This window comes from Balaenoptera acutorostrata, chromosome 20 (assembly GCF_949987535.1).
Source record: "Balaenoptera acutorostrata chromosome 20, mBalAcu1.1, whole genome shotgun sequence".
NCBI lineage: Eukaryota > Metazoa > Chordata > Mammalia > Artiodactyla > Balaenopteridae > Balaenoptera > Balaenoptera acutorostrata.
This window is the reverse complement of record NC_080083.1, coordinates 58,681,930-58,706,890: the sequence shown is the minus strand read 5'-3', so window position 1 is coordinate 58,706,890 and position 24,961 is coordinate 58,681,930. Positions and strand designations below refer to the sequence as shown.

Below are 24,961 nucleotides of genomic sequence, written 5' to 3'. Positions count from 1 at the left end.
AGCCTCAGAATGTGACCTTCCTTGGAAATAGAGTCTTTGCAGATGGAATTAGTTAAAAAGTGGTCATATTGGATTAGGGTGGGCCCTAAATCCAACAACTGGTGTCTCTGTAAGAGAAAAAAGAGGGTGATTCAGATACTGACACACAGAAACACACACAGGGAAGAAGGCCACATGACAGCGGCAGTTGAGGCTGGCGTGATGCGGTTACAAGCCAAGGTATGTCAGGAGCCACCAGAAGTTACTAGAATCAAGGAAGTTATCGGAGTGTGGCCCTGCGGACGCTTTGACTTCCGACTTCTAGCCTCTGGAGCTGTGAGAGCAAACTTTTCTGGGAGGACACACAGTTTGTGGTACGTTGTTATGGCAGCCCTGGGAACTCAACACAGTCAGGAGAGCACACCTACACATTCCAATGTATATGAATATGAATCTCCCCCGAAGGTACCTGAGCCGATCATGTCAGGTGATGGTGGTGGAGAACAGCATTGCCCCACCCCTTGGATTTCATTAGCAGAGAGCGCACACCTGCCAGGAGTCTTGTAAGATCGGACTTCGAATCATTTGACTTTCTCTCTACTTGCTGTCTCAGAGAAACTCTCAAACTTCATCCAACTCTTTTCCACACTTACTCAGCATTCCCAGTACATCCAGGTACAAGACAAACAGATAAAGAGACAGAAATACAGTGAGAGAATTTAAAAGATGGAAGGAAGGGAGGGAGGAAGGAAGTGAGGGAGGAAGGAAGGGAGGGAGGAAGGGAGGGAGGGAGGGAGGGAAGAATGAAGGAAGGGAACCAAGTAAGAGCTTGTGCCACCTGGTGTTCCTTCAGGTGGGTTACCATCCACAGGAAGACGACGTTTCAAAAACACTGTTAAGCACTATTATGGGCTGAGTCATGTCCCCCTGAAATTCATGCACTGAAGCCCTAAGCCCCAGTACTCAGGATTTACCTGTATTTGGAGATAGGGTTTTTAAAGAGGTAATTACATTAAAATGAGGTCATTCGGGTAGACCCTAATCCAACAGGACTGGTAAGAGGAGATTAGGACACAGGCAGAGGGAAGACCAGGTGCGGACACAGGGAGAAGGCGGCAGTCTACAAGCCAAGGAGAGAGGCCTCGGGAGAAACTAACCCTGCCCACACCTTGATCTCAGACCTCAAGCCTCCGGAACTGTGAGAAAATCGATTTCCGCCGCACAAGCCACTCATCCTGCGGTGCTTTGTTAGGGCAGCCCAAGCAAACGTATACAAGTACCAGACTGCCTCTAGGCCTGGGCCTCATGAAAATGCACTCCAAGTTGGCTGCCTAGCTCAGAAAATCAGGACAGGAAAAGAAAAAAAAAAAGCAAATAAACAGGAAAAGTGCTGTTGGAGTGGTAAATATGAGACAGGCAGAATGTAACATTCATCAGAAGCAGAAGAATCTATAAAATGTATCCACCTAATAATGTTCCCCTGAGCCAAAACACTCAGGCCACCCACACAGAGCCCTGTTCCGGAGGGTATTTCTGTACCACTTCCTTATTTTATTTAACATCCATGATGCTAAAGAGCTCCTAGTAATTATTATCGTTGAACACTTTGCTTTATCCTTTGGCAAAATATTTTGGGGTTTTTTTTTTGTTTTTTGTTTTGGAATTAAGACGTGGCATATTTTAATAGCCTAATAGCTTCAGTGCTATTGCCATGTGCTGACAGGTTGGGTTCATGCCCTTTTGAATGAAGAAGCCCAGGTTACAGGCCCTCACCCGCAAAGGACGGAGCAAAGCCAGGACCTGCCTATTTTTCAGGTCCCAGGCAACTCCTCTCAAGGAGGCCAGGAGAAGACTTGAAAATGTCCCCTGACCAACCAGTTATAGAAAAAAAAAAAAAAAAAGAGTCTAATTGCTAAAACCACATGCCAAGACATTAAATTATATGAATAACTGTGAAGTCATTCTTTCATCTGTAGAGAGCTTACTGGTAAAAATTCAAAATTACGAATAACCTCTCAGAGACTTTCCTAAACACATTATTTTGGAGACCTAGTCATAAAAAAAAAAAAAAAATCAAAATTTCTCCCAAGAGCTATATCTGGCTCCTGATCAAATTTAAGTGTACTAAATTTGACTGGAAATATCGGTGACAGAAGTCAAAGAAGACTTGGAAAATTAGAAGATATGGGAGAAGAAAAAGGTGATTGTCAGAGGAAGTTTGAAGCTGTTTAAAAAAAGTCCTCTTTGCTTCCCTGGGATTCAGCTATTTTAAAGGATTTTGGTGCCAAGGAAATCTAGGAGCTGGGAGTTGAATACACGCGGCTGGTCTTACAGAGCGAACAGGCAGCTGGCCTCCGAGAAGGGATCTCACCCCACAGCGATGGCTTCCCCACCCCAGGCCCACACGTGTGCTGGAAAATATAATCCTCCAAAGGTCAACCAGTGTGAAAACGCTTCAGCTAAGGAAACTATCCCCGGTTAAGACGTAACACATGAGCACAAGTAAAACACTGTCGATAACTGATGCCTCCACATTCAACAGTTGATCAAGTCTCTTCCCAGAGGCACCGAAGGGAGGATACTTAAAGGGGAAAACAGGAGAGAGGAATGATTCCAAGTACATGATTGAAAGACGACAGTATGATACCTGGAGGAGAGGTGGGGGCGCCTTGGAGAGGGGGAAGGGCATCAGAGCACATCCAAGCGCCTTCCTGACTCTCAGTGGACAAGCCCTGTAGATGCTCATCTCGGGGTCGGGCACTTGGGAACCTTGAGCTGGAAAAGGCAAATTCTGTCTCCCAAGATCAGCTCTAGTTCTACGGGAAGATGCCACCCAGCAAGTCCGGAGCACAACCAATGAGGAATTCCTAAGATACAAACAAATACATGTGACTGGAGTTGGCAGTTTATCCAAATTTATAAGCCACTTGACGCTAGGTCTGCATCTGTTTCGTTGTGCAAAACATGGTTTCTCATCTGCCAGGCTGTCCAGGTAGAATTATCATTGCCAGGTGAATTCTCCTAACATAAAAGAATAAGGCATCAAGGACAAATGTGTTTCTAACCAGAGTTTCTTACGGCTTACTCTTGCCTGACTTAAATCCCCGTTCACTTCTCCACCCAACAAGCTTTGGAAAGGTTTACAGATAATAAATAGAAGCCACTTCACAACTAATTTCCCAAATTAAATCCACCTCTTTCTGTCCTGGAGACTAATGCCTACTTCTGTTCCTTCCACAGGTACACAAAATTACAGACAGTCCTCCATCTGCCATGATAATGGATCCATGAGAAAAAAACCCTTGAAAAGTTTCAGCTTCCTCTCTCAGAACAAACAACATATGGAAATGGGGCAGTTAACAATTACCCTTCTTTAAAAAAAAAAATGGTTCTGACAAACCCAGGGGCACGACAGGAATATAAAGACGCAGACATACAGAATGCACTTCAAGACACGGGGAGGGGGAAGGGTAAGCTGGGACGAAGTGAGAGAGTGGCATGGACGTATATACACTACCAAATGTAAAATAGATAGCTAGTGGGAAGCAGCCGCATAGCACAGGGAGATCAGCTTGGTGCTTTGTGACCACCTAGAGGGATGGGATAGGGAGGGTGGGAGGGAGACGCAAGAGGGAGGAGATATCGGGATATATGTATGCATACAGCTGATTCACTTTGTTGTACAGCAGAAACTAACACAACATTGTAAAGCAATTATACTCCAATAAAGATGTTAAACTCAAAAAAAAAAAATTTACCCTTCTTTAGCCTAAAGAGAGTGCTAGTGAGAAGAAAAAAAAAAGTCCACTGGAGGCTGAATGGGGGAGGCTGAGGCAAAAACACCAAGTTCTAGATAAACACTGGGGTCGTGGAGCCATCTGAAGTGTGATGGACGTTATAGATCTTTGCCTTCCAAAATCACGTATCTTTTTGCATTCGATTCCAAGAGGTTCATAAACCCTTTGCTGCCCACTCATGGACCCCAGATGTACAGAACCCCTGGCCTCGTTTCTAGAACTTACTCGACAATAGAATTGCCCACAGAGGTGTATGCGTGAAAGTGCTCTCTGCCACTTTCTTCATAATAGCAAAAGAGTGTAAACACCCTAAAGGGCCATCAAGAGGGGACTACTTAGGTAAGATCATGGCCAAGAATAAGAATCAATGAATGCCCAGGAAACAAAAACCAAAATGTGTTATTAAGTGAAAAACACAAGGCACAGAATAACGGGCCAAGTATGATGGTATAAACATAATATTTCTGAAAGGAAACACAAGAACCTAGAAACAGTGTTTGTGTCTGACATGGGAACCTAGACCATAAGGGATCTGAAGGTGGAAGAAAATTTACTTTTATTTGTAATCCATGTTATTACTTTCTTAATTAAAAGAAAGCTAGCTGGAGAGAGATAAATAGTTGAGGGGGGTGGGAGAGAGAGAGAGAGAGACAGAGAGAGAGAGACTGATTTATAAGAACTTCTGGTCTAGCGAAGTCCCAAAATATCCCCGGCCCTGAGAACAGTTGATATTGTAAAACATTTGGCACCAAGACGTACACAGGAAAGCACTCATAAATGCATAAATGCTTTTCCCAGCTTGGACTGCTGGCAATGCTCAGAGCAGCCTAACCTCCTCTCCACAGTGTGGTTTTTCTGGCTTTTCCTCTTGCTGAACCAATTATGGGACATTATAACAGCAGCGCCAACATTATTTTTTAAAGGCTGATGTTATTCACTAAACACCCATTAAACCAATCTCCGGGCTCCATTTACAGCTAGCTCAAGGGCAAATCCAGATGGTAGTACAAATAACACGTATTCAGACTTGATCTGCACAAGGCCAGCCATCAAATAGCCATTACCAGTTTTAAAGTCTTCAACTGCCTGACAGCCACAGGTGTGTCCAGGTGAGAAGAAGAGCAACCTTTCCGGAGGTGGCTGGGTTCCCTCGGTCTCTGCAGACCATCTTTGCGCTCCCCCAAGGGCTGCATTTGCCTCTGTATCTGAACAGTTAGCAACAACGACTGAGGGTTGCTTGGTAACCTGGTAACAGGCGATGCCTAGGTGTTTCTGAGCAGAGGATGGGATTGCATCGTCTCCCACGCAGTCTCCGCTCACGGCTCCACCCTGGGGTGGCCAAGAAGATCCAGCAATCCTGGGAGACTTTCCAGGAAAGTCAACTCCCGCTGGCCCTGTATTCCCATGGCCCCAGCGGAAAAGGTTCATCTCAAAGGGATCGCCCCTTTTTACCTTTTTTTTTTTTGATTGATTGACAGGCACTGAACCTTCCCCCCTGTGGCCCTGAAGATTGAAAAAATGGGATAGAATAAAATCTGCCCAATGTCTTCATCATAGAGAAGGCTCAGAATCAGGAATGTAAATATGGCATTGGAGTGATTTGGGTATTTCTGTCTTATTAAAAAATATACTGGTCTGTAGTTTTCTTGTGATGCCTTGATATCCATTTGGTATCAGGGTATTACTGGCCTCAGAATAAATTAAAAGGTGCTCCTATTCTATTTTTATAGCAAAAAAAAAAAAAATCAGGACCATCAAGTCTCCTATTTTATTTTTATACCGAAAAACAAAAAAAGAATCAGGACCATAATGTCTCCTATTTTATTTTTATAGCCAAAAAAAAAAAAAAAAAAAGAATCAAGACCATAAAGTCTCTTATTTTATTTTTATAGCAAAAAAAAAAAAAAAGAGAGAATCAGGACCATAATATCTTCATAGGGGATCACAGGAGCTCCACAACAGGACAGCTGGGGAGAACTGAGAGAAAGCCTCCTGTCCCTGTGTTCCCACGACCCCGCATGGAAAATGACGATCTCTGCTGGGGGATGGTGCCCCACGCTGGCCACTGGCAGCTCCTGACTCTCCAATAAGAGGAGAACAGCAGACGGCACCGGCACCGAGCGGTTCTGATTTGAGTATGAATGACAAGCGTGACTGGACACAGCGGGCAGGTTTCTCGTGCTCACCCTCTATTACTTGAGCTCATGTTAGATGGATTTTCGTTTCCTGATTACATCCCACATCCAAAGCGGCAGGCGGCAGTGAGCCGCAACCCAAGTGGAGAAGGTATTCCAGTTCTCCATGAATAATTCATGCAGGACATAATCTGAACACAGATAATTGAGAACTGGCCGGGGCATTGCTGTAACTTTTTTTTTTTTTTTTTTTTTAATGATACTTTTTTCATTTTTAATTACCCAGAGGCAAAGTATGTTCCTCTTCTCTTTATTTATTTATTTATTTATTTTTATTTTTGGATGTGCTGGGTCTTCGGTTCGTGCGAGGGCTTTCTCCAGTTGCGGCAAGTGGGGGCCACTCTTCATCGCGGTGCGGGGACCGCTCTTCATCGCGGTGCGCGGGCCTCTCACTGTCGCGGCCCCTCCCGTTGCGGGGCACAGGCTCCAGACGCGCAGGCTCAGCAATTGTGGCTCACGGGCCCAGCCGCTCCGCGGCATATGGGATCCTCCGAGACCAGGGCTCGAACCCGTGTCTCCTGCATTGGCAGGCAGATTCTCAACCACTGCGCCATCAGGGAAGCCCTGCTGTAACTTTTGTACGTTTACTGTACCGCGGTCTGGAGATCACCTCAGCCGACACAGGGTGGAAACAGCAAATTAACGTGCCAGCCCGGAAACATGGAAGGACTTTCTCCCTTAAATCACTAACGTGAAGACAGCGACTGGTCACCAGTCTGTTTCTCCCCGGCGCACCTGTGGGAGAACTTCAAGCGAGGCAGGAGGCAGCCGCTCTCAACACCCTTTGCCTGGTTTTAGTTCCTGAGTCTGAGGTTTACAGAAGTGGGGAGGGGGAGGGACAAACGTTTCACAGCATGGGGGGGAGGGGGGAGGGGGGAGGGGGGTGGCGCTCGCCCGCTAAACGTGGGACTTGAATAAATGCAAAGGAAAAAACAGGCATCCACCTCTCCTGGTGCAAACTGGCGCTTAAATTAGCCAACTGTCCTGGGTGAGCCATGACCGGGCAAGGAGCGGGGAGTCCTACACGGAGACTGGAAACCGGCATGATCCTCTGAACTCCTTCAGGGGGCACTGGCCCAGTCTGCACCTCCCCGACGGAGGAGATTCAGGAATTCCTACCCGATTCCTCTTGAGGGATGCAGTCCCTCTAACTTAAGACAAAAGGCATGACTTTGCCATCAGTGTTTTCAGGTTTTCTGGCTCCAAACTGAATCAGTGAGAGCAACAGTCAGTTTCCCCAGATGGACCAGAAAGATGAAAGTCACGTAAACGGAAAGGAACATCCAGGGCCCATCAGGGAGGGGGAGTCCGAGGGACAGATGCCCATCCACTCCAACCCAAACCAGCCCAATCCCATCAGAGTGGCCCTGGCCCACTTGTCCAAGTTGGAAAAGCAATCAAAAGGCCCTGTTACCTCCTGTGCACTAAGCAGGTGGTTTGGAGAACCAACGGGGAAGGAAAGCACGGGGCCAGACGCTGGCTCAGCGCCGTGCGACAGTGGGGTGGGTACTTTGCGAGGACAGGACACAGCACCTGGCATTTCCCTGCCATCCCTCCCGCCACCAGGCCTGAGTCTCCCCTGTCTCACTCCGCCCAGGGTCTGCAGCAGGGAGCTTGCCTGAAAGAAGCCCAGCTCTACCTATCCGGATGGAAAGTTCACTCTCGGGGAAGAGCAGCCTGGGACCCTCAGCATCAGACTTCTTCATCAACGCGGGGTCGAGGTTCAGTGCCAGGGCCATCTGGGGGTCTTCTGCTGCACCCTGAAACGAGAAGCAGGGGCATCACCGTAACACCTCTCTGCCTTCACTCCCCCGGCCCCTCCAGCTCCCGGCAGCCAAGGTGGTTTGCCCTTCTCTACCGAGAGCCCCGGGCCAGCCCCAGCTGTCAGGCTGGGCTGAGTCATGAGCAAGGCGACAAGCTTTCCGGCTGCAGAACTTTGAGGATGACAACAACGGGACCTGAGGCGTCGGTGCTGATCCTAGAAATGGGAAGAACACACACTGGGAAAGAGCGGGTCAAACATCAAACCCCCCTCCACGATTCATCACCGCCGGGCAGATGGCAGAACGGACTCAGTTCCCCAACTGTCAAAAGAAGCCTGGAGGGCAGGTCCGCTCAATGGCAGCCTCGGAGCAGGCACCAAGGTCACCACCTCTCCAGAGATCAAAAGGGGACGAGAGTCAAACAAAAGCACCTCAAAGGAGGGAAAGTGACAGTCGTGGAGGACACAGCACAGTTGGAGGCAAGCCCAGACAGCCTTAAGTCACCATGTCACCCTTCTGCTTTTCCGTAACCAGTCATTTTGACTGCTTTTGCATTAACTACGCGAAGTCTTGATTTTGATCCCCATGTTTATTTAACAAATATTTACTGACTGCCAACCGTGTGGATACTTGGTGAACGAACAAAGTTCTAGCTCTCATGGAGCTTATGTTCCAGTGGAACACAGGAGGAGAAAACAGGTGAACCTACAACGGGGCTGTGAGCTTCTCCTCCAAAGACATCGGCAGGAACCCGCTGACCCTAGGGAAGGTGAACAGAATCATCTCGATGGGGAAAGGAACGGCAGGTATTTTTTGAAAACCAGGCAAAAATAGTTCTAAACAGAAGTTTCCATTTAAAATGTGTGTCCCAGGACTTCCCTGGTGGCGCAGTGGACAAGCCTCCACGCTCCCAATGCAGGGGGCCCGGGTTCGATCCCTGGTCAGGGAACTAGATCCCGCATCCATGCCGCAACTAAGAGTTTGCACGCCACAACTAAGGAGTCCACGAGCCGCAACTAAGGAGCCCGCCTGCCACAACTAAGACCCAGTGCAAATCAGTTAATTAATAATAAATAAACGTGTGTCCCTAATAGGGGAGAGAAGAAGGCTTATTAATCCAATCACTGAAATGTATCTATTCATAAGCAAATACTGAAACTGTTTTCTTCGGTAAGTTTCATGAAGGAATCTCACAAAAGTTATGCCTGGCTGTGTCTTACACACACACACACACACACACACACACACACACACACGCGCACACACCCCTTCTTGTTTTCTCATCATCATGTTGATCAGGGATCAGAAAGAGAAACTAATGATTCTGACATTTTACTTCATTATTTCTGTCCAACTAAATGTGAACAACGAAAACATAAACCCTTCCTCTCACATCCTCTCATTTCTCCAATATATTGATATTGTCCTAATCATTTATTTGCAATGTCTTCTATAATGCACTTTTTTTAATTGAAGTATAGTTGATTTACAATGTTGTGTTAATTTCTGCTGTACAGCAAAGTAATTCAGTTTTATACACACACACACACACACACACACACACTCCTTTTCATATTCTTTTCCATTATGGTTTATCACAGGATATGGAATATAGTTCCCTTATAATGCACTTTAATAAGGGTGCCGACACCTCCTTTAACTTTGTTTTAAAAGGGAAAAAAAGCCTGGTGGTGTGGTTTGAGCTGCCCTTGTTAAAGTTCTTAGGACCCTCTGTAGAATCCTAGGGGCTGCGGGCTTTCACCTGCTCTGTCACTGAGACAGGCACCAAGAGAGGCAGACCGTCCCATTGTATGAGTCAAGGTTGACGCTGCAGATGGATGATTCTTGGGGACAGAAGGGACTTGGGGAAGGCCAGCCTCTCCCCCCACCCCACACCCCCACTGAGTGACAGCTGGTGTCTGCGCCATGTGCCTCGGGCCACATAGTCGCAGCTCTTTGTTTGTTTATAAGCTTTAATTATTTCTAATCCTACATCTCACGCTGACATCTGAGGAATCACTGCAGCCATAAAAGACGTGATTCACTAGGAGAGTGCATGTGTCGGCTGGTGTTTCTTCCTTTGTCTTGCTTCTTTTTAGAATGTGATTGATGCGGAGCTTTGGGAAGGATATAGAAAGAGAACCACTTCATTACAGCAGAGATGCGGCCACCTTAATACGCTCAGGGCTGCTGCTTTGACGGGGGCCGATCAGTCGGGTGCAGCTGGGAGAGACCCTGGTTTCAACTGGGGTGTCTCTGTCCGCAGGGGACATCTGGCAATGGGCGTTTTTGTATGCGGGCGTGGGGGGAGAAGAAGGGTGCGGACATCTAGTGGGTAGAGGCCAGCGATGCTGCTAAAAGCCCCACGTCATGCAGGATGGCTCCCACCAGAGGATGATGCGGCCAAACGCCAATAGTGTTGAAGTTGAGAAACCCAGCTTCAGAAAGATTTAGGACGATCAGGACCTCCCTGTATTGCTGGTCATGCTGAGAATGCACAGACCCTCTTTTTATTGTCAAGATAAGAATTTTGCCGCTTCCTCCAGGAAGCCTGCCTTTCACGTGTTTGGCAAACTTATATTAAGCATCGACTGTGCACCAGAACCATTTTAGGTCCTGATGGTACAAAACAGTCAAGTCCCCTCTCCTCACGGATCTTCCAGAGACAGACAATAAACTAACAATAAATTATAAAGTCGAGGGCCAGGTTGGGATAATGTTGAGAAGAAAAACAAACTCATCGCCATAGTTACACAGGACAATTGTCATGTGTACCAGGTTCAAGCCCCGTGCCAGGCATTCTTCTAGCATCTTCTAGCATCTCATTATGAAACGCAAAGCTGGGGGGCTCCTCCAGATACGGTGCTGAGGTCTCTCTGAGAAGGTGGTGTTTGAGCAATGACCTGAACGGAAGGGAACAAGCCACACTGATTTTCGAAGATGGGGTTTCAGGCAAGGAGCAGGAGGGCACACACCCCGCACCACGACCCCCCATGCCGGCCACATCCTTTGACCATTTCATCAACCTACATTCCGCTGATTGTACTGCTTTATTTCAGCGCTGGGGGTGGGGTGTACTAATACGATCCCACCCCAGCTTCGCTTAGAGGCTGCCTTGTAAAAAGCTGGACAAAACCCCAGCAGATCCCACTTGTACCCACCCCCGTCCTGGGCACTCGGTCCCACGTGTGGCCTTGGGAAGGGCGGGGCAGCTGTGCAGCGTGGGAGTGGCAGGGGGCACCCACAGGGTGACGCTGGGGGGCAGCTTCTAGGCCCCGGCGCTCCCTGAGAATCCCTGAGCCCAGGCACCGGCCAGCCTCCCGGGGCTCCTTTCACACTCCCTTCTGGATTCCAACATCCCCTCCCTCCACTCTCAACTGCTGATGAAGAAAACAGAGAAATACGTCCCTTGGAATTTCAAGGAACAGCCTGGCAAGGGACACCAGCCGTGCCTTGGTGGCTTTATCCTGATGTCCGTGATGTTGCGGGAGAGTCAGGAAGCACCTGCAGGGCCAAGGTGGCTCTCACCCTGCAGGGCTGACACCACCCCTCACTCCCTGGAGCCCTGTCTGCTCACCCAGCAAGGACACTGCAGGTGGAGGAGATGCTGCATTGTTTCTTTTACCAGAGCCTTAAATAAACATAGCTTTGGCCTGTGCAGGGGCGACCAAGTCCCCCAGGGGGGGAAATTCCTTCTCTACATCTTCTTGCTTTGCTGAGCATGCCCCCTCTTTACTTGATGTCAACACTGTCTTTCACTTCTGAGGCTTTTTTTTTAATCTCTGCAAAGCTTTTCCATCCGGGCTACCTCACTCAATCCTTGCAGCCCCGTAAGGACGGCGAGGTGAAGGCGTGATCCCTTCCAGGGCAAACATCTGACTAATGCAAGCTGTTCTCAACTTTGCACCGCGTCCCTGAGAGCCCGCTAGGCTGCCCGTCGGCAGGGCAATGAGTCACTCTCCTCCCCCTGACCGTTTCATCTGAGTTCCCGGGACTCTGGGCAGCTCAGGGTTGCTGTTTCGTCTTGTAGCTCCCAAATGTCAAGGCACTGAAACACAGGCTCCTTCCCAAGCTACAAATCTCCCCCTCCTTCTAAATCACCCGCCACCCCCCCGAGTGCTTCCCCTGCCCTCCTCCTCCGTCCCCACCCAATCCTCCAAATCCAGCTCGGTACAGAGAGCGGGGAGGGGGCTGCTGGGAGGCGCCGGGCAACATCCATCCAGGGCCAAGGAACTTGAGATCATTGTCCTCTTGTGACTATTATTATTATTATTATTAATGGTTGGGGCAAATCCCTGGCTCAGAATAAACAGAGCAACTTCCACCCACTCTGAAAAGACAGCGCCAAGAGACACGAGCTGGAAAAGCCTAGCACTTTCCAGAAGGAAAAGAGGGAGAGTGGAGAGACAGGGAAAGAAGGAGGAAACAAAATGAGGTGGGAAGGGAGGAAAGCAGCCCTGCAACATGCTCGACGTGAAAGCAAAAGAACTTCAAAACATAACATGTACGTCTCCCCCAAGGAATAAAATCCAGATGCTGTTCATCGGCGTTTGCTGCCCCAGGAAGACAGACAACTGCTGGCTGCTGACGTTTCTACAGCCCCAAAGAGACGAGCCACAAAAGGACTGAAAGCCTGGAGCGCAACCCGACAGGATGCAGGCGTCTCCAAAGGAAGTCTGCGACGGCAACGACAGCCCCCCACGCAAAGCACAAATGGAAACTCGCCACGAGGTCCCGAAGCCCCGCAGGCCCTGCAGCCCCCAGAACTCAGGGCAACCAGCTGGATGCGTTCGCCCGCATCCCAACAGCACCCGCCCCTGCGCTCACCTGTCTCTGGTTCTCCTCCCGCTGGGACATACCATTGCTGTTACCAGCCGTCAGGGGAAGCAGAGCACGTCAACCTCCGATACTCGCCCACGTGCTCGTGGCGAGCCCGACCTCCGCCGGACCCACACAGGCACACCCTCTATCATGCCGATTCGGGCCACGGGGGTCCTCCGGGATGTCTCTGCGCCTCCCCGGCCCTGTGGAGAGCAGTCTCTTTAACTGAGCTTTGTCAGGGGGCCACAGGTCCCTGATGAAGAGCAAAGAGAAAGGTCGCAGGATTCACGGGTGCCCCTTGCCAGCCACACACAGCCCGAGCAAGGCGGGCGCTCCACCCCAGTGGGGAAGCCGCAGCGCGTCCCCGCCCCAGGGACCCAGGCGCACTGATGCTGGGGGGGGACCTGGCAGCCCCGAGCAGACTTTGTCCTCTCCCCCCACCGCCCCACCAGCTGCTGCCTCTGCCTTCCCCACTTAACCCAGACACACAGGGTGAGGGGAAACAGTGGATGCTGTTTTCATTACTGAGAAATTGCAATAATAATGACACTCATACCACGATCTGAAATTATTCCACATAATGGAAAAAAAATTAAATGTCGCCCCGATCACCAGCTGGAATATGGGTGATGCTTACATAATAGATGACCTTCTCTCCCGGGGAGGCCGGTAGCGCCCTGCTGCCCGGGGCCAGGCGGGCACGGGGCTGTGAGCGGCCGGCCTCACAGCAAACAGGGACACAGAGTGGCAGAGGGGACAAGTAGTTGCTGTCTTCCCTGCCTCGTCTGCCTACACATTGAGGGATCCCGGGTCATAGCCAGGAGCCCTAAAGACAAGGAGAATGGCAACCCAAAGTCCTTGGTCCCTACTGGTTTGGGAAGCACAGTTCATCTCGCCTGAGCGCACTAGGATTCCACCCCAACCCAGCTCCGTCCCTTCTCCCTACAGTAACAGCATGACATCCCCTCCGTTGCCAGTGAAGCAGGTTTTCAAGCTTCTAATTGTTCCATCCTTGATGCTTTTAAAATCCTGGCTGAGGAAGCCTGAGCTCCCTCCTCCAGGAAGCCTTCCTGGATAAACCCAGCCTAGTCGGGATTAAATGCACCTCCCTCTCTGTGCTCCCCTGACATCCCACACATGTTTCCCTCATCACATTTGCCAAACTGCGCAGTAACTCTCGGTTTCCTTGGCTATCTCAAAATCATGAGATTCTCAAAGCGGGAGCTGTGTCTTCCGGCTCTCCTATGAGGGCCTAGCACAGCGTCCAGGGACCAAGAACTCAGTGAATTTACAGGAATGAGCGATACTACAAAACCTCCAAAATGAGAGGGGAAATGTTGTATAAGACAGAAGACAAAGATCCGGGTAAACACAAAATGTTTAGGCCGTGAGAAAGAAGGCAAAGTGGATTAGTGCAGAGAGGGCAAGAAAAGGCTTAAAAGTATCAAGAGTTTCTAGGTAAGGGCAAAAAGCATGACCTTCTACCCAGCGCCAGCTTCTCTCCCCTTGATGGTTGTGTAAGGTCCTCAGCATCCGCCCTGAGACCACGCGGGGATGGGCAGCCCCCTACCCTGTGACTCTCCACCCAAAGGCTCCGACCCTACTCCCCTTCCTGGCACAAATACTCAGAGCCGGGGCAGCCCAGCTCGCTTCCCGGAAGGTAAGCTCTTTCCACCCCGAAGCCCAGGATCCCACCAAGGCCACATCTTTCAGCTTCCTCCCCATCTCCTCCACGACCTCAGCCTAAAGCTCCCCAAAGGCAAAGTTAATTACAGAATTCTAGTTATGTTTAAGCTATGTAAGTATGCTGTTACTCAAACTATCTTTCTAGGGACAAAACCTTCTCCTATTTCTGATGCCAAATTACTATTCATAATCAAGCCTATTTAATCACGTACAACAGATTCTAAAGCACCATACAGCTCTCTCTGCAAAGGTACAGCTCCCTGAGGGTCTGCAAAGATAGCCCTCCAATCGCCGCTCCACGTAAGTGGCTCTGTGCTGTGTTCCAAAGAGCCAGGGTTCCTACCAGCATGGTTGACAGAGAGACGGCGAGTGGCAGAATTTTCCAAACCATTATGCTTTTTCTTATAACTCAAAATATGACTTTTCCTTAAAACAATAATATAAATCTAAATGAACACAAATACCTAAGTACAATGAAGTATTTTCTTTCTAATCCTCAATGATTATCCTTAATCCTAGAAGTCATTAAAATATATCTATAAAATCCACACTGACACACTACTATATATAAAATAGATAACTAATAAGGACCTACTGTGTAGCACAGGGAACTCTACTCAATACTCTGTAATGGCCTACATGGGAAAAGAATCTTAAAAAGAGTGAATATATGTATATGTATAACTGATTCACTTTGCTGTACACCTGAAACTAACACAACATTGTAAATCAACTATACCCCAATAAAAATTAATTAAAAAAAAATATCCAGGCTGAGCCTTTTCTGGCTTCTTAATATTTTGAGAACCCCCAGCTGGTCTTTCCAGGCAACTTTTTCTGACCTCTGTTATCTTTTTGGAGAATATCAGATTCCTCCAGAAATCTGCTAAAAGACAAGATTTCTCTTCTCAGGAAAAACAATGCATGTGTATTAGACACTTATTGTTGGTAACAAAATACCCCAAAACTTAGTGGCTTAGAACATCAATCAGTTATTATTGCTAGATTCTTCTCCATGAGGCCTGTCGTCCTCCAGCAAGCTAATTGGGCTCATTCATATGGCAAACTCGGGTCTCAGGGGCAGCAAGAGAAGGAAACATCCAGTGTCAAGTGCTACAGTCAAGTCTGCTTGCATCACATTTGGTACCACAGCGGGTCAGTGACCACCCAGACTGAAGGGATGGATAAACCAACTGTACCTCTTGTTGTGTGTGGGGGCGATGCGGGGGGGGGGGGCAACTGTACCTCTTGTTGTGTGTGTGGGGGCGATGCGGGGGGGGCCAGGGTCACGTGTCATCGTGTGGATGACAACAGGGGGAGGATTTGTGGCCGTTTTTGCAAACAACCACAGCACATAGGCACAGACAGACAAAACGCAGCCCTCTTGACCCATGGGTGAAACTCAAAACTCAATCTCACACGCCTAAAACAGTGCTTCTCCAATGGGGACCCAAGGACATGTTCGCAGAGGTCGGAAAGTTTTCTATAAAATTTTTTCAAGTTTGTATTTTCATTTAAACTATAATCGAGGGCTTCCCTGGTGGCGCAGTGGTTGAGAATCTGCCCGCCAATGCAGGGGACACGGGTTCGAGCCCTGGTCCGGGAAGATCCCACATGCCGCGGAGCAACTAAGCCCGTGTGCCACAACTACTGAGCCTGCGCTCTAGCGCCCACGAGCCACAACTTCTGGGCCCGCGTGCCACAACTACTGAAGGCTGCGTGCCTAGAGCCCATGCTCCACAACAAGAGAAGCCACCGCAATGAAAAGCCCGCTCGCCGCAACTAGAGAAAGCCTGCACACAGCAACGAAGACCCAACGCAGCCAAAAATAAACACAAATACATAAATTTTTAAAAAAGAAAAATAAGCTATAATCGAAAGAAAAAATAGTAACACCACAACCTGAATCACCAGGGTGGCCTCTTTATAACCAAATCCTACCACTGGATTTCAGTGCCTTTGTTGGCCTTTGTGTTTATGACGGAGCGGGGACCAAGCAGTACTGCTTTCGCCGTTGAGGGCTAATTGTTGAGGGCAGGCTCAATGGACAGATGATACTGGGAGCCAAGCTCAGGCCAAATACCTTCGTGAAGCCCTGTGTAGATGGGGGAGGTTCCCAAGTAGTTCTAGAACAGCGGGAGAACTGACTCCTTCCAGCAGTATTCCTGGGACAGACCTGCCAGAAGCAAAGGCAGCTGATGGCGGCAGTCAGCACACCTGGCTCTCGGAATTGGTGGTTTATTTTCGGCAAAACCTCGTCTGCCACATCACAAAAATGTTGTTGGTTTTGATTTGATCGGTTTTGTTGTTTTGATGTGAACTGACACGTTTTGGTTTCATGACTGGGGAAGAGCCAAAAGCATAAGGACTAACATATACCTAACATCATGCTCGTGCGTATTCAGGCTTATAAATGCGTCTATAACGGGACAGTCAAAATAGCTCGAATCAACACTGGGACTGTGTGAGCTTTACTTCCTTTCAAATGAATATGTACGTTGAGTCAAACGGGGAAAAAAACACTGGTCTACAGGGCAAAACAACGGGTTCTCCTCCTCTGGGTTTCCCTCCGTATCAACTCTCCTTCAAAATACAGCAATGTCTGCCTTCCCTTCTCTAAAACTGAGAACTTAACAGTACACAGTGACCCAGTGATGGTTCTTCTATGCTCAAAATAATGGAAACTGTTGAAGTCACAACTCTCTGGGCCTCCTGTAGCCAAAGCAGCGTGTTGACCGAGACACCATACACACTTCTGTGTGTGGACACAAATCTCCTGAATGACCCCTTTTGTCCTGAGCAGCCATTTCCCAGGGTCCCCTGTTCCTTGAGATGCTTCAAGAGAAAGGATTCCACAGATAAACGCAGAAAACTTGAGCACGTCCGTACAGAAGAGACAAAGACTCTAAGTCCCACAGCAAAGAAGCGGTTTTGTTTAAACCTACATTTCCCATATTGATTTGGCCACACACAGAACCTATTAATATTCAGCAGATGAAGCCTTAGGGAAGAGTGCTCAAAGCAATTCTCTTCTGTTCCCAATGCTCAGAACATTCAGCAAAATACTTCTGTTTACACTGGAATATGATCATATTTATCCAGAAAAAAATCAAAAGGCTGGATGAGGTATCTTGGCCTCAAATATCTATCACTTCCACAAATACAGGTCTGTTGATCATCCTTAAAGATGAGTCAGTAGAATGTATTGTGTGTGTGTTTCTCCCCTTGCAGTCACACCAGCCAGAGATTATGAAAACCAAGAAGGTAATTATTCTATAAAACCCAGCCCTTTTTTTTTTTACTACTATAAATAATAGTAACAAAATAATAATTATATATATATATACACTTTTTTTTTTTTTTAAACAGTCTTTCTATTGTCAGTGCTGGAAAAGAGATCTTTACCAGAGCACCGCTGAGGAGAAAAAAACGAATGTTTCTGGCTCATCACCAATATATAGCTTTGACAACCATAAAATCATAAAACGATTTTTCTTGACTCTAGGAAGAAGAGAGAGAGCAAAAGGGCATCTGTAAGACAGTCACGACCCACAGGGTGAACTGATGACTCAAGAGGCCTCTTCCCATAAAATTCTGGTGAGGAATCAAAGTACTAAAACAATGCAACACCAGATCCAGGGTGAGTTGAGGCAGAGAAGATGGAGTGGGTTGGAAAGAGGTATCCTTGGTATTGACCCCAATGTTTGCACAAACCCTCTTGTCTATCCTGTGCTCAGCTTCTAACCGCCTTTTCTTGTGTTGTCACACTGGATCCTCAGTATCTTTTTGGATGTAGACAGACAGACAGCATCATTACCCCTATTATGGGCTCAACTGTTGCACCCCTACCCTACCCCACCCCCTGCTAAAATTCACAGGTTGAAATCCTAACCCCCAGTCCCTCCGAATGGTCCTCTATTTGAAGATGGGCTCTTTAAAGAGGTAATGAAATTAAATGCAGTCTTTAGATGGGATCTAATTTAATATGACTGGTGTTCCTGTAAGAAGAGGAAATCTGGACACAGACGTGCATGGAGAGAAGACGGTGTGAAGACACAGGGACAAGACGGCATCTACAAGCCAAGGAGGGGGGCCTAGAACAGACCCTTCCCTCATCACTCTTGGGAGGAACCAACCCTGCCATCACCTTGATCTTGGTCTTCCAGCTTCCAGAACTGGGAGGCAATAAATGCCTGTTGTTTAAGCCACCCAGTCTGTGGCACTTTGTTACGCAGCCCTAGCAGATGAATACACCCCCCTATTTTACATTTGAGGGAACTAAGTCATGAAAGCTCAGGACCTAACATCACACTACTCATCAGAGGCATGAGCAAGATGTGAACCCAGAACTTCGGATTCCAAATCTCCCTACTCCTCCCACCACCATGCTGTGATCAACCAGGGATACACTAAGACAAGGGGGGGCTTCAAGAAGCAACCCCACCCGTATCAACACAAAGGGTGTGCGTGGGAATGCACATACTAGGTGCCAGTTTGTGAGTTGTGAGCCAGTTCATTCAGCGGAGAGAGCTGTCCGAGTGTGATGTGCACACGGAGGGGTGGTCAGTGCCCGTCTGTGGTCCTGGCAGAATCTCAGAGATACAGAGCCACGAACCACGCGTGATGGCCCACGAGAACTCACTTCACGGATGCAGATGGACAGAAGCTAGCACGATTCTATGGGGTAAGGACCCGACCGAAAACCAGGTCTCCAGGCTACAAGGGAAAAATGGGGGAATGTTACTATGGTTGTTAAAGATGATCTAAAATGAGAAGTAAGGCAGAGAGAGGTTGGTCACCAGAAGGGACAGAGGTGCCCTCAGCGCCGTGCTAGGGGCCCCGACCCACCAGACATCTGTGCAGGGGATTGGCGTCCAGGGAATCGGAGCGAGAAGCACCCACTCCAGACCAGGAGAGAAAGTGCAGCAGCGGGACTGAGATGTCAGGAAGGCTTCAGTGTGTGTCTCCTGAACCATTTCAGGCAAAGCACGACCTTAACCGCAGTCCACCGGAGAGAGGCCTGGGAGGATGGGGTGGGGAGGCGGGGGGCAGGGTGTCGGCAGGGCCCTGGGGTGCGGGAAGGACTTCACAGCATCGTCCCTGCCTCTCACCCTCACAGCCAATGCCTTCGTCCATCCCCCAGCCTCGGCCCCTGTTCACACGGCCAGCCGTCTTCTCAGCAGCGTCCCATCCCCATGGGGCCTTGACCAGCAGGATCTGAAACCTCAAACCATTTCTGGAAATAGTCTTTCTGCCTCCTGATAACTGCTGCCTCCAAGGCTGAGACACACAGCTTCCTAAAGGGAACTGTTGACCAGGGTCTACAGCCCAAAGGAAGCCGGCTGGGAAAGGTGGAATCAGGGGCCAGTTAGTGTCTCCAAGGACGGCGGGGAGGGGAGGGGAGGGAGAGGCTCTGGAAGGAGGTGGAAATCCCTGTGCATTTTTATGCTAAGGAGCTAGTGTGCAAATGGCAGGCAAACCACTTCAAAACAGAAGCTGTGGCTTTGAAGAACATGCTTGATTTTTTTTTTTAATGGGGCTTTATCCAAAGCATCACTCTGCTTGGAGCTGAATTAATTATTCAACTGATCTGGGCTTGATGGGGGCTTGGCAGCTGAGAAGGGTTGGAAGCAGCTTGCTTCTAAGGAATTTTTTTCTGCTTCCTGCTGTGGGTACCTGGGGACCAGCATCTTCCCCTTTTCTCTCTTTTCCAAGCCTCAGTCCCGGAGCAAACAGCCAAGCTGAGACACACAGCAGGCCCATATGAGGTCTCAGCTGCTGCACAGCAAATTACCACAAATTCAGGGCTGAAAGCAACACTCGTTTCTTATCGCTCAGTTTCCACGGTTCAAGGATCCAGGAAGGGGTTCAAATGGGTCCTTTGCTCAGATTCTCACCGGGATAAATTCAAGATCACAGCCAGGACTTCCCTGGCGGTGCACTGGTTAAGAATCCACCTGCCAGTGCAGGGGACACGGGTTTGAGCCGTGTTCCGGGAAGATCCCACATGCCGCGGAGCAAATAAGCCCGTGCACCACAACTACTGAGCCTGTGCTCTAGAGCTCACAAGCCACAACTACTGAAGTCCATGTGCCACAACTACTGAGCCCATGTGCCTGGAGCCCGTGCTCCAAAACAAGAGAAGCCACCGCAATGAGAAGCCCGTGCACCGCAACGAAGAGCAGCCCCCGCCTGCCGCAATTAGAGAAAGCCCATGCGCAGCAACGAAGACCCAACGCGGCCAAAAATAAAATAAATAAATAAATTTATTTTAAAAAAAGGAAAGATCACAGCCACCTGGGGCTGAGATCCCATCTGAGGCTCTCATCCAAGTGCACTGGTTCTTGGCAAAATTCAGTTTTTTGCAGATGAAGGACAGAGGTTCCCATTTTCTTGGTGGTGGTGCTGGGGACTTCTCCCAGCAACCAGAGACCACCCTCAGGTCCCTGCAGGCAGCCCCCACGGTGGGCAATTCACAGCATGGCTACTGGCTTCTTCAAGGTCAGCAGGGGACGCTGTCTCACTTCATATCTCTCTGACCTCAAGAAGGGCCAAGACACTCTTTTAACGGTTCACCTGATTAGGTCAGGCCTACCCAGGATACTCTCCCTATTGATGAACTAGAAGTCAACCGACAGACGACCTGAGCAGTAACTAATGGGAGTGAAATCCCACCGAGGGGAGGGGATTCCACGGCGTGCACACCAGGGGGTGCGACTCATAGGGGCCATCTCGGGATTCCACCTACCACAATCCCTGTAGTACAAAACTCTCTCTTTAACATCCCTATCACCCTAAGATTTCTAGAGTCTAAATTTTCCCTTCGATGACTAAGTCGGAAGCCATACATTATGGACAAGATTTAGTGGTCTACCAATTCTTTGTAGCACAAAGTCTCCAACAAAGCCCCAACCTCATACAACACATCTAGTATCTTCTGGCTCAACAATAAACCATGGCAAGGCGGTGGCATATTCCAGGAGTTCTACCAGGCAGAGGCTTCGGCTCAGCCATCAATGCGGAAGAGACCGGTGGTGGCCACAGGGCCAATTGATCCATTAAGTACAGGAAGTGTAGAGCCCAGCACCCATTTTTAGGGGCCCCCCAGAATGTTTTAATCTCTTTTAAAATAAGAAGAAATGAATAATAATGAAACATAATAACGAATCCAGCCTGGATTATATTCATCTTTATGCCAACATAGCTGTAAAATATAATTTTCCATCTTTTTTTTTGGTGGAGGAAGGGGTCCACAAAGATGAAAGTTCCTACGGCCCCCAAAGGTCCAAAGGTGGGCCTGGCAGTGGTGCCCCTTCAAGGTACACATGGGTTTTCCTTGCACAGCCCCCCAGTGACTCCAGAGGGCATCTGACTCTGCCTCAGAAAGAGGACTCAGGCAAGCCCAGGGTCCTACAGTGGTGACCTTTGGACTAAGTGAATTAAAAATACTGAGTGACAAAGCAGGATAGATCCCCGGCCACTGCAGGGCAGTGCTGGTACGCTAATTAGTCTGATGGGAACATATCAGCCTGAAGTTATAAACACGGGGCTAATAAGGCCGTGTTTGGTCCCTGGATGAGCCCCATGGTTATGTCGGAGACCTAATGACCATCAACCACCTCACCGCTGGGAGCGGATGGCCTCCAGGGGGACGTAAGGACATAAATGAAGCAATTAAAACCCTCCTCAAATGCCAGGAAATGGGCATAAGACTATTTATTATCAACAATGTCAAGAGGATCATCATCTTATTAAAAAAGAAACAGAGAGAGGAGAAAATTGAGCGTGTCACTCGGTGTCAGAGGTAAGCATTAGGGTGACACTTGGGCATTAAGATGGAAGGGGCCAGAGACATACCAACACGAGCTGGAGGAAAGAAAGGACGGAAAGATGCCAAGATGGATAAAAGCATAAAGAAGAGGGAGAGGCTGAATGGGTGAAAAGGAAACCAGGATGGACAACGAAAGATGTAGGAGGAGGCAGGGGTGTCATCCCCCGCAAGAGCTGTGACACTGGGTCACACAGGGAGCTCTGTTATTAACGTACTTCAGCTCTTGTTCGTGAAACAAGGGGATTCAGACTGGATAGTCCCTAAGGCCTGTTCTACACCCAGCCTTCCATGAATCTATAAATTTCTAGTTCCAGACAAAGACATCAACTCTCACTCCATGGAAGACAGAATCCCACCAACTACTCCTCCTCCCCACCCTAACTTTGCAAGCCACTGAGACAGTGCATCTCAAGGAAAAAGCCCCTGGCTGCAAGGCGGGACTCCATCCCAGGTGGGTCAGGGGGACAACCCAGCAGAGGGCAACAGCGCGGCCACCCCAGACCCTCAAGGGCGTCTCACGGGGCCGGAGGCTGGCACCTCTCACCGCAGCGCGCAGCAGGCCTGCCGTTTCTCAGGGAGAGGCTCCTCGTGGGAACATCACACCCCGTGGGTTCTCGAGAGGAAGAATGCCCATCTCTTCCGAGGATGGATTCCCCCGGCTTCAAGGCGCGGCCTGAACAGAGGAACATGTGACGCCCACACAAGCCAGCCCAGACTCTTTCAGGCAAGGGCGTTTCTCCCCTGAGGATGATCTGTAGATAACTCCCTCCCCATCACACAGGGAAGCCGGGGAAAGAGCCACACATGAAAGATGTGAACGTCTGGAAGGTGATATTGTATCTAGATATTCACGGACCTGCTACAGTTAGACACTATGCCTTTTTACTATAGAGAAAGCACCCTGCCAAGAGGAATATGCATATACAAGTGTGTGTGTGTGTGTGTGTGTGTGTGTGTGTGTGTGTGTCCCTGTTATTTGGAAGATCCAGATACAAATATATCATGGCAGAAGTCCTCAAATTGGCCTCCACATCAGAGTGCCCTCCTGGGAAGGAGGTCAAAGGACTGATGTGTCCACTGACAGAGGTGGACTAATTTAGGAGAGAAAAATCACAAGCATCCCTTCCCAAACTAGAAAAAGAATCCACATGGAAAGCTCCGACACAGAGGAAAGAGCCTTTTGCAAAAAACAAACAAACAAACAAACAAACCACAAACCCATCACAGACAAAAGGTACTGACTGCCTTTCTCCACCACATAGCCACAGGTGGAAAAATATAGGAGGCATTCACACTACACACCTTCTGAGCGGATGCAGGAGGCTAGCAAACCAGCCCCCGATTAACGAGAGAGCCGGCTGGAGAGACAGTCGCTGCCAGGATATGAGAGACACAAGGGAGGGTTAACTGTGTCCTGGCCCCTGGTCCACACATCTAAGGCGAGCACTTGCCTCTGCCTGCCCGCTTCTTTTCCACCTGCAGCTGTTTGTTGCTGTTGCCCGCCCCGAGGGCAACTGGGATCATTCAGACCCCCTCTCCCCCACCCTCCTCCTCCTCGTCCTCCTCCTCCTCCTGGCGGCCTCATCCCTCCTCTAACCTGTAACATCCTCCTGCTTGCCCCGGGCACAGGGACGGGGAAAAAAAGATTAATGTGCTCTCTGGGGGAAACCGGAAAGCAATACTGGGATTTGGCAGTAGAAGCAAATGCATTCTGGAAAATTAGCTGTTGCCCAAGAAACCCCATGAGCTACAGGGGCGAGCAGGAAGGGAAGGCGTGTGTTATTGGATTTAGACGGGTGCCCCTGCGCAGGTAAATACAGAGAGCCTGAGGCTCAGTGCAGGAAACAGTTTGGACCCATCATCGCAACCCGGCTGCTTGCTGTTCTTTGTCTCTTTTCCCCCCCATTTCTAATTGTCCCCCCGACAGGACAATCGTGTGGAGGGAAGGAGGTGAGAGACTCAAGGGCCACTGGCCGGGCTTAAGGCCACACGGAGGCAAATGACTAATGGCTGTCGGGTCCCCTCAGCCATGCTGACTGCAGCCCACCTGCCTCCGCCCAGATCCACACCTGGCCTGTGGGTGCAGGTGGGTGGGCGGAGCCGAGGGCCACGTGACGTCCACAGAGGCCCCGCCTTCCACCCAACTTTCTCACCTTTACATTTGCAGTACTATTAATTTGGGCTGGTAATCAGGAGCTTATTACAGGTGACAAGCCATTCATCAGAAGCTACCGCATTCAGGTCCCAGCTACACTGCACTAATACAGGATTTCCCTTTTATGCCTGAAACAAAGAAAATCTTGGGCATATGTGCTGTCGAACTGCCAGACAGGCAGGGAAGATAAGCCTCTAATAAGACAAAATATATTACAGCCCCATCAGCTTAATATCTACATGAGAAACCCAGCTTTGACATCTTGCTGAGGGCAAACTCGCTGATGAGAATTAAGTCAGCTGTAATACACCAGGATTTGCCCCAGAAGGCTCTTGTTCTATGCCTATTAAAAAGGCGACTGGGGGATTAGCTAAGAGAACGGCAATCCAGGGGGGCCTGAGTCAAAGGACCAGGAGTCCTGGGGTCATGCAGGGCTTCTAAGCTCCCCAGCCGGGGAGGGGAAGCTGCCCCATCAAAAGCAAAGCGAGAACCAATGGAAACTCACTTCTCCTGAAAGGACTCAGGCAAGCTCACCTCAGGGGGCCCGGCATCCTCAGAGCCCAGCCCACTGGGCTCTACTCCGTGTTCCCGGCGCCACTGCACCTCCTCGGGATGCTTGGGACTCGGCATCCCCGCCCCCCTCTCCAGGGTGCAGGACACGGGCTGGCCGTTGTCGGCTGGACCTGCCCTGCGCTGCTGGATGGTAAAACTGAAAGGCTGACTGACTATCCTGC

General features: G+C 49.3%; 1 protein-coding gene across 7 annotated transcripts in view; it reads right to left on the bottom strand.

Annotated features, from left to right (window-relative positions):
- SLC39A11 (solute carrier family 39 member 11) overlaps window positions 1–24,961 on the bottom strand; it is a 426,195-nt gene that overhangs the window by 228,691 nt on the left and 172,543 nt on the right. For 6 of the 7 annotated variants that reach the window (XM_057535256.1, XM_057535258.1, XM_007185595.2 and 3 more), the window contains one exon: window positions 7,590–7,731. In XM_057535256.1, coding sequence (XP_057391239.1) covers window positions 7,590–7,731 — 142 coding nt within the window. The remainder of the gene's footprint in view (window positions 1–7,589; window positions 7,732–24,961) is intronic. The other variant, XM_007185597.2, reaches the window with a different exon arrangement.